We start from the raw sequence: 10215 nt of genomic DNA on the forward strand, positions 1-10215 counted from the left end.
AGGCAGAGGCGACAAGGTCCCAGATAAGCCCATATAAACACATTAGGTTTATTTTGGACAAATTTAGTCGAGAATGAACCCTCTCGCTTCGCCTCTTCCTCTCTGTTGTGGATATGTATTTTGTATTTTGCTACTATTTTGCTATTTTGCCCCAACACAATTCTGCCTGGACTCAATATAACTGTGATTTCTTTTAACGTTACATCGCCATCTTTATGGGAAATGTGGTTCTCTGCTTGAAAAATATAGCTACTACAACATCCATGCGTAGGCAATCCGGAAGAGTGCAGCCGGTGACGTGTTCAAGAAAATACTCGATTAGTTTTTTTAAAAATACATAATTAGAGCAGAAAACTTCCGTGTTTACACAATGTCCTCGTTAGGAATACTCGTAGGCTATTTTCTCCCAAAAACTGCAAACATGAGTACCATTTTTGCAGTACTTCTTGTTTTTGTTGGGTGCTGCAGCAATGTTGTGTTTCTGGAAACGCTTGTAAGGTCAGTGATCAACTCTGAACTCCTCAACAACAACTATTGACAACTAGGCTACTAGCTTGGTTGAATGAGGTTAGCTATATCTTTAGAAATGTTATGAATTCTGTAAAGAACATGTTTATATAGGCCTAGCTAAGATGCTGCAATGCTTAATATCCAATAATCTAATATTTAGGCTAGCATATTTCCTAAATATTCATGTACACTTTTATATATTTTTCCTACTCCCAGAGAGTTCCCAGGATGTGGCAACATTGTGACCTTCGCTCAATTTGCCTTCATTGCATTGGAGGGGTTCATCTTCGAGACGAACTTTGGAAGAAAGAAACCAGCCATCCCTATGAGGTAGGTAGCCTAATGCAGTGGTTCCCAAACTTTGGGGGACACCTAGTTAGTTCTACAACTAAATGCTTTCAACTGAAATGTGTCTTCCGCATTAATCCAACCCCTCTGAATCAGAGAGGTGTGGGGGGGCTGCCTTGATCTATGTGTCTGGCGCCCAGTGAACAGTAGCTTGACTGCCTTGCTCAGGGGCAGAATGACAGATTTTTACCTTGTCAGCTCTGGGATTCGATCCAGCAACCTTTCGGTTACTGGCCCCACACGCCTACCCGCAGGCTACCTGGGGTCGGCGGTCCCCCTCCTTTTTAAAGGAACTCAGTCCGGCATTCAATTTATTCTTGAAAGTTGTAATAGTAAAATGGACAAGGTGCAATTTCGAAATACATCATCAGTTCCTCTTGTCATGTTAGTCTTTGCATACCTTAGAACTTTTCTCTCGACCTGTGTGCACCTACTTCGTAAACTTTCATTCATAGGCTAGTGTAACAGTATAGCTTCCGTCCCTCTCCTTGCCCCTACCTGGGCACGAGCCAGGGACCCTCTGCACACATAGACAACAGCCACACTCGAAACATCGTTACCCATCGCTCCACAAAAGCCGTGGCCCTTGCAGAGCAAGGGGAACAACTACTTCAAGGTCTCAGAGCGAATGACGTCATCGATTGAAACGCTATTAGCGCGCACCCCGCTAACTAGTTAGCCATTTCACATTGGTTACATTCGTTGTAGCAAACTCATGATGGGAATAGGGAAAATTTGAGTAACATGTAGTAGCCTAAACCTACTGATGTTACGTTGAACTGGGTGAATGGAATATGAATGACAGTCATCCAACATGCTGTAATAGAAATAATGGCATGCTCATGAAAATAAAAATCGGCCTACCTCGTAATAAATGGCACTGACCACCACTGTTGGAGAGCTATTTATAACTTGTCAGAAATGTCCAAATCAACTAGCCCATGTCAGCTAATGTTTTTTATAGAGTTTTTTTTAGCCCATAGATATTGTTGTAATTTTTTGTCACTCAAATATTACATTTACATTTACATTTAAGACATTTAGCAGACGCTCTTATCCAGAGCGACTTACAAATTGGTGCATTCACCTTATGACATCCAGTGGAACAGTCACTTTACAATAGTGCATCTAAAACTTAAGGGGGGGGTTGAGAGGGATTACTTATCCTATCCTAGGTATTCCTTAAAGAGGTGGGGTTTCAGGTGTCTCCGGAAGGTGGTGATTGACTCCGCTGTCCTGGCGTCGTGAGGGAGTTTGTTCCACCATTGGGGGCCAGGGCAGCGAACAGTTTTGACTGGGCTGAGCGGGAGCTGTACTTCCTCAGTGGTAGGGAGGCGAGCAGGCCAGAGGTGGATGAACGCAGTGCCCTTGTTTGGGTGTAGGGCCTGATCAGAGCCTGGAGGTACTGAGGTGCCGTTCCCCTCACAGCTCCGTAGGCAAGCACCATGGTCTTGTAGCGGATGCGAGCTTCAACTGGAAGCCAGTGGAGAGAACGGAGGAGCGGGGTGACGTGAGAGAACTTGGGAAGGTTGAACACCAGACGGGCTGCGGCGTTCTGGATGAGTTGAAGGGGTTTAATGGCACAGGCAGGGAGCCCAGCCAACAGTGAGTTGCAGTAATCCAGACGGGAGATGACAAGTGCCTGGATTAGGACCTGCGCCGCTTCCTGTGTGAGGCAGGGTCGTACTCTGCGGATGTTGTAGAGCATGAACCTACAGGAACGGGCCACCGCCTTGATGTTGGTTGAGAACGACAGGGTGTTGTCCAGGATCACGCCAAGGTTCTTGGCGCTCTGGGAGGAGGACACAATGGAGTTGTCAACCGTGATGGCGAGATCATGGAACGGGCAGTCCTTCCCCGGGAGGAAGAGCAGCTCCGTCTTGCCGAGGTTCAGCTTGAGGTGGTGATCCGTCATCCACACTGATATGTCTGCCAGACATGCAGAGATGCGATTCGCCACCTGGTCATCAGAAGGGGGAAAGGAGAAGATTAATTGTGTGTCGTCTGCATAGCAATGATAAGAGAGACCATGTGAGGTTATGACAGAGCCAAGTGACTTGGTGTATAGCGAGAATAGGAGAGGGCCAAGAACAGAGCCCTGGGGGACACCAGTGGTGAGAGCGCGTGGTGAGGAGACAGATTCTCGCCACGCCACCTGGTAGGAGCGACCTGTCAGGTAGGACGCAATCCAAGCGTGTGCCGCGCCGGAGATGCCCAACTCGGAGAGGGTGGAGAGGAGGATCTGATGGTTCACAGTATCGAAGGCAGCCGATAGATCTAGAAGGATGAGAGCAGAGGAGAGAGAGTTAGCTTTAGCGCCTCCGTGATACAGAGGAGAGCAGTCTCAGTTGAATGACTAGTCTTGAAACCTGATTGATTTGGATCAAGAAGGTCATTCAGAGAGAGATAGCGGGAGAGCTGGCCAAGGACGGCACGTTCAAGAGTTTTGGAGAGAAAAGAAAGAAGGGATACTGGTCTGTAATTGTTGACATCGGAGGGATCGAGTGTAGGTTTTTTCAGAAGGGGTGCAACTCTCGCTCTCTTGAAGACGGAAGGGACGTAGCCAGCGGTCAGGGATGAGTTGATGAGCGAGGTGAGGTAAGGGAGAAGGTCTCCGGAAATGGTCTGGAGAAGAGAGGAGGGGATAGGGTCAAGCGGGCAGGTTGTTGGGCGGCCGGCCGTCACAAGACGCGAGATTTCATCTGGAGAGAGAGGGAGAAAGAGGTCAGAGCACAGGGTAGGACAGTGTGAGCAGAACCAGCGGTGTCGTTTGACTTAGCAAACGAGGATCGGATGTCGTCGACCTTCTTTTCAAAATGGTTGACGAAGTCATCTGCAGAGAGGGAGGAGGGGGGGGGGGGAGGATTCAGGAGGGAGGAGAAGGTGGCAAAGAGCTTCCTAGGGTTAGAGGCAGATGCTTGGAATTTAGCGTGGTAGAAAGTGGCTTTAGCAGCAGAGACAGAGGAGGAAAATGTAGAGAGGAGGGAGTGAAAGGATGCCAGGTCCGCAGGGAGGCGAGTTTTCCTCCATTTCCGCTCGGCTGCCCGGAGCCCTGTTCTGTGAGCTCGCAATGAGTCATCGAGCCACGGAGCGGGAGGGGAGGACCGAGCCGGCCTGGAGGATAGGGGACATAGAGAGTCAAGGGATGCAGAGAGGGAGGAGAGGAGGGTTGAGGAGGCAGAATCAGGAGATAGGTGGGAGAAGGTTTGAGCGGAGGGAAGAGATGATAGGATGGAAGAGGAGAGAGTAGCGGGGGAGAGAGAGCGAAGGTTGGGACGGCGCGATACCATCCGAGTAGGGGCAGTGTGGGAGGTGTTGGATGAGAGCGAGAGGGAAAAGGATACAAGGTAGTGGTCGGAGACTTGGAGGGGAGTTGCAATGAGGTTAGTGGAAGAACAGCATCTAGTAAAGATGAGGTCGAGCGTATTGCCTGCCATGTGAGTAGGGGGGGAAGGTGAGAGGGTGAGGTCAAAAGAGGAGAGGAGTGGAAAGAAGGAGGCAGAGAGGAAAGAGTCAAAGGTAGACGTGGGGAGGTTAAAGTCGCCCAGAACTGTGAGAGGTGAGCCGTCCTCAGGAAAGGAGCTTATCAAGGCATCAAGCTCATTGATGAACTCTCCGAGGGAACCTGGAGGGCGATAAATGATAAGGATGTTAAGCTTGAAAGGGCTAGTAACTGTGACAGCATGGAATTCAAAGGAGGCGATAGACAGATGGGTAAGGGGAGAAAGAGAGAATGACCACTTGGGAGAGATGAGGATCCCGGTGCCACCACCCGCTGACCAGACGCTCTCGGGGTGTGCGAGAACACGTGGGCGGACGAAGAGAGAGCAGTAGGAGTAGCAGTGTTGTCTGTGGTGATCCATGTTTCCGTCAGTGCCAAGAAGTCGAGGGACTGGAGGGAGGCATAGGCTGAGATGAACTCTGCCTTGTTGACCGCAGATTGGCAGTTCCAGAGGCTACCGGAGACCTGGAACTCCACGTGGGTCGTGCGCGCTGGGACCACCAGAGTAGGGTGGCCGCGGCCACGCGGTGTGGAGCGTTTGTATGGTCTGTGCAGAGAGGAGAGAACAGGGATAAACAGACACATAGTTGACAGGCTACAGAAGAGGCTACGCTAATGCAAAGGAGATTGGAATGACAAGTGGACTACACGTCTCGAATGTTCAGAAAGTTAAGCTACGTAGCAAGAATCTCATTGACTAAAATGATTAAAATGATACAGTACTGCTGAAGTAGGCCAGCTGGCAGTGGGTGCGTTGTCACATGAATACACATTAGACATGGAAAAATGTGTAGAATTGCAAGAAATTTTGCTTTAAAACTGCACAATTTTCTTTGCACCACGTGACAAAATGTGTAGAATTGCAGGAAATAAGCTTAAACCTGCAAAAGAGGGGTGTTAACAGTTTGTGTCATGAACAGTGCTTGTGCCTATAGAAATAGATGGAGGTGGGGGGGGGCACAGGATATTCCCCAATGCTGAAAATCTTTGGGAACACCTGGCCTAATGTATGAGAATGTAGCTACAATGATGGAATTATTGAGCTGTCTGTCTGCCTGTCTGTCTGTCTTTCTCCCTGTCCTGTCAGGGATGAGAAGCACAGTTTTCATTTCAACCTTTGTGTTTATTTCTTCTTAATAGCAACTATGTAATCATGGTGACCATGTTCTTCACAGTCAGTGTGATCAACAACTATGCTCTCAACTTCAACATCGCTATGCCTCTGCACATGATCTTCAGATCTGTAAGTATACCGTTATAAATGTTCTGATGGCTCTTAACTCAACATCTGATGCTTTTAGTACCACTTATTACCAACATCTAATAATATCCCTTCTTGATGGACAAATGCTTTGTGTTGTGCTTATATCTTCACAGGGATCGTTAATAGCTAATATGATCCTGGGTATAATAATTCTGAAGAAAAGGTATCCCCGCATAACTTCTCTTTACTTGGCTGTCTTACAAACCCTTACCATGTTAACATGTTACTGTTACTCTAGAGATGTTACTAATTTGTTAGCCAAATGAATAGGCTACATTTGCCATTTCTGCAGCATGAGCTATAGCATCAGAGGAATGTATTGCTGCCTTTGTCACTATTTTGCATGATCATGATGGCTGCTGTTGAAATGCCTAAAATGTCTGGCCTGGTCTGGTTATAAGGAGGTTCTGAAACTATGTACAGCATCTTTTCCCTGCAGGTATTCAATGAGTAAATATCTCTCCGTAGCGATGGTGTCTCTGGGCATCTTCATATGCACCATCATGTCCGCCAAACAAGTGGTGAGCTCTTCATAATATTAACATGTTTCTGTTCAACCACACACTTTGTGTCCATATGCAGCTGTGGGTTGCAGCTGCAATGTCTAGTAGTTCAGTTGTTACACATTTGTTACAGCTACTACAATATGTTATACATATACAGTAGTCAGTACATATTTGTTCATATTGTACAGGGAAATATTCAGTAAGTTTTTGTACTGTTACATTTCCTGCTATTTAGTGACCTCTGTTTTTCACTTTTCAGAATGTAGGTACTAAGGGCTCAGATGATCAAGGTGTATATGCCTTCCTGCACTGGCTGATAGGTAAGTCTTACATTAACTTTTACATGGAGTCTTCTCGGCCAGATTTCCTTGTTCCAGAATGACTTTTTGATAACAAGATCTTTACCTTGCCTCGACTAGTTGGGACTACCTTTATCTGAGAACTGGACACGGATTGTTATTGTTGTTGACAAAGGGTGGACAATGGATTGAAATAAGAGCACACAACTCTATCACACAAACCCTGCATACATATTTATAGGAAATTACGGGACTTGCAAGTCCTTAGTGCATAATCTACCCCATTCCCATTTTAAACTGGCAATGATTAATGCAATCATTAATACAAGCTTAAGGCACAAACACACCGGTAGGATTGTAGTGTCTGCCGGCCGAGAGTACTTAGCACCTCTGAACAGAGGGCTGGCAGTCATTTTGCAAACCGATTCTACATGTGAAAAAGACTGCAGTCAGCAAAACAAACAAACGGCCCCCTACTGTACAGACCGACAACTGTCTCCCTCTCCCTGTATGGTTAAAGTATCAGTTTCTCAATCATGATATAACTGATCTTCTGGGTTTGTTGTTGTTCTTCTAGGTATCGCCATGTTGACCTTTGCACTGCTCATGTCTGCGAGAATGGGAATTTTCCAGGAGACCCTATACAAGCAGTATGGCAAACACTCCAAGGAGGCTCTCTTCTATAATGTACGTGTCAACCCCAAAACTCCTGTATGCATTCCAAACCTGTCAGGTGTTGTATACTTGAAAGGCAAAGTAACTCACAAAAGTAATTGTAATTTATCCCCTGACAATGGGGATATTTAAGCTTTGCTTTTCTCACCAAACGTAATGCGCCACCCTACAATTGTTGATCTATATTTGGTGCAAACCAAGTGTCTGCATTTTCAGTGTTGTGTGCATTGATAATAGGGTGTTTTATATGTATACTTTACTCTATATGTGTATCTTCTCTGCAGTTGTAATATGTGTCATTGCTCTCTCAGCACTGCTTGCCTCTGCCTGGGTTCCTGCTTCTGTCCTCAGACATCTACAACCACGGTGTCCTCTTCAGTCAAAGCAGTGAGTTAAATACAGTCTTGTAGGAACATTTTGTATGAAAACATGTCAAAGTATCCTCCTCATTGAGTAGAGTTGCAAAGTTTCCAGGTTATTCAGAAATCTCAGTTGAAGGATTAATGGGAAATTGCTTCACTAACCTCCAATAATTTATAGTTATGTCTGTTGGTGTCTTTGCTTAACCTGGTTCCAGATCTGTTTGGGCTGTCTTGACAATAGCCATAGGAGTTAGCAAGACAGCCCAAACAGATCTGGGACCAGGCTAGTCTTTGCTCACTGATGTTATGAATGTTATGTTGAATTCACATTGTCCAGAGTTGGGCTGTAGCCTAATTTACATTTGTCTTCCAGCTCCTGTAGAGGTTCCTGTGATTGGCCAGGCTGTGCCGGTGTTGTGGCTGTACCTACTGCTGAACGTCATCACACAGTATCCTTTACAATACTTTCACAGTGAATACTGTATTTGTGTGTAGTCAAATACAGTATAATAGAAGACAATGCACATTCACCTTACAAATTGCAATGCAAACACACTCTCTCTCTCTCACTCACATACACACACACATTTTAGACCCATTTTTATTAAACATATACCATCATCCTCTACCAGTCCTTCACCCTCCTCAGATACGTGTGCATCCGCGGTGTCTTCATCCTGACCACAGAGTGTGCCTCTCTCACCGTAACCCTGGTGGTGACTCTGAGGAAGTTCATCAGCCTCATCATCTCCATCCTCTTCTTCAAGAATCCCTTCACCGCCTGGCACTGGGTGGGCACTGGAGTCGTCTTCCTGGGCACCCTGATCTACACGGAGGTCTGGACTAGCGTCTGCACGGCGTTAAGAGGAAGTGAAAAGCTGAAGAAGAAAAAGACGTAGTAATATGCAGTAAAGAAGGCGGAGTGATACGCAGCACTTTCGTCAATTCCTTGCATCCTCTCTCTTTGCCTCAAAAAGAATTGAAGAAGAGGATCCACGAACTTGGATCCACAACTGCACTGTTGTGTGTGTATACGGGACTACATTTGTTGTGGGTGTGATTGCACACTCTGGAGCCTGTTTCCCCCCTCGCTCTCTACTGCAGTTGCAGTAGGAGCAGGTTGGTTTTTAATAGAATCATCATAAAAAATGAATTGTTTTCATTGCTTGAACAATTACCTTAGAAAAAAAGCCTTCCCACTAGGTTTCTCACTTAACCCATTTTAAGGACATAACCTTGACAAAAACTACCTTGTTGACTGAATAAGTCAAGGCAAGATTTTTGCAAACTGATTGTAATGGAGATACCCTACTGTTTTGTTTGTTTGGTGAGCTGTATTTATTTAGGTGTTTTGCTAAATATGAGTTTTGCTGAGCTGTGACTCAAAAGTATGTGTCTGTCAACATGTAATTGAACACCAGAAAAATGATTATACCGGTAAATGGACAAAACATATTACTGTACTCTGATTAGCATAATTTTGAAATACTAAATGACAAAAAGTGAGTTCACCACCTCAATGCTATACAAACTGATGTTAGTGAAACACAAAAGTTACAAGTATTATTTTCATGTATTCTGAATATGATACTTGCTCAGATTTTATTGTAGGAATATTTCCTCAGGAGGATTTTTGTCCTTTCAAAATAGTACTTGGCAGGTCCAGCAACTTTGTCTTGAAAAACCCCCAAAACCATGCAAATGCATTTTCCTACACTCCAGAATCACTGCACCATTCATTCTCAACCTACTGAAATAAAAAAGTTCTACCCTATACATTTGCATTGTATTGCATAAAATTTCTGTATGTATATTTCCATACAATGACCCACTTACAATTAAAAGGAAAATATTGTACTTACGTAATAGTTTCAGTGAAATGCACTTAATGTACCCTGGTCAAAAGGAAAATGTGCATAGTAGACTCAGCCTGGTCTCATAAACTAGACATAGTATAGCAAATGTAAATCCGGGACACTCAAATTAGCATGATATGTAACGTTTGATGTGGTTACATAAGACAGATGGTTATTTAAGGCAAGTAGTGCAGTTGGTTGGGGTGGATGTGTGGGCGTATAAGGTGAACCCAAAGGTTGCAAGTTTGAATCTCATTCGGGACTTAAGCATTTTAGCAACTTTTCAACTATTTATTTGCTGCTTTCTAACTACTTAGCATGTTAGCTAACCCTTTCCCCTAATTCCTCGATCACACCGACAGCGTTATTGCATTTTGGTACACCAAACGATGTTAATTCCCCAATGGAGCGCTGCGTTTGCCTTGCAGCATTGCATTGCAAAGGCAGTTGCAGTGCGTTCTCTGTGGTGCATACATTAGATTTATTGTACACATCAAATTGTATGCGTGACGACAGAAATGGTAGCAGAAGGTGAATGTTGAACTTTTGTTGCACACATATCCAGATGATGCTGCGTGCCATTTTACTCAATGACGCTGTCGGTGTGATCAAGGCATAACCCTAACCTTAATCCTTTTTATAACGCAAACGTCTAGCAACCTTTGCGAGTTTGACTCTCAACACAGACCTTAGCATTTTAGCTAATGAACTTTTCAACTACTTAGTATATTTGCAACATATTGCACGTTTGCTAAGTAGTTACTACTCAGTGTCAGAAACCCAAAGGTTGTGAGTTCGAATCTCATCACAAACAACTTTAGCATTTTATGAAATTAGCAACTTTCAACTACTTACGACTTTTTTGTTGCTTTGTAACAAATTACCATATTAGC

At 44.8% G+C, this 10215-nt stretch overlaps 1 protein-coding gene across 1 annotated transcript; it reads left to right on the forward strand.

Moving 5' to 3' along the window:
- Window positions 1-12: 12 nt before the first annotated feature.
- LOC124004577 (UDP-xylose and UDP-N-acetylglucosamine transporter-like) lies at window positions 13-9240 on the forward strand. The gene is made up of 10 exons (XM_046313258.1): window positions 13-498; window positions 727-840; window positions 5501-5603; window positions 5738-5787; window positions 6064-6145; window positions 6390-6450; window positions 7007-7116; window positions 7416-7491; window positions 7840-7915; window positions 8116-9240. The coding sequence occupies exons 1-10, from the start codon at window positions 371-373 to the stop codon at window positions 8363-8365; spliced, it is 1050 nt and encodes a 349-aa protein (XP_046169214.1). The 5' UTR covers window positions 13-370; the 3' UTR covers window positions 8366-9240.
- The last annotated feature ends 975 nt before the right edge of the window (window positions 9241-10215 follow it).

This window comes from Oncorhynchus gorbuscha, linkage group LG02, assembly GCF_021184085.1.
Source record: "Oncorhynchus gorbuscha isolate QuinsamMale2020 ecotype Even-year linkage group LG02, OgorEven_v1.0, whole genome shotgun sequence".
NCBI classification, from domain to species: Eukaryota; Metazoa; Chordata; class Actinopteri; order Salmoniformes; family Salmonidae; genus Oncorhynchus; species Oncorhynchus gorbuscha.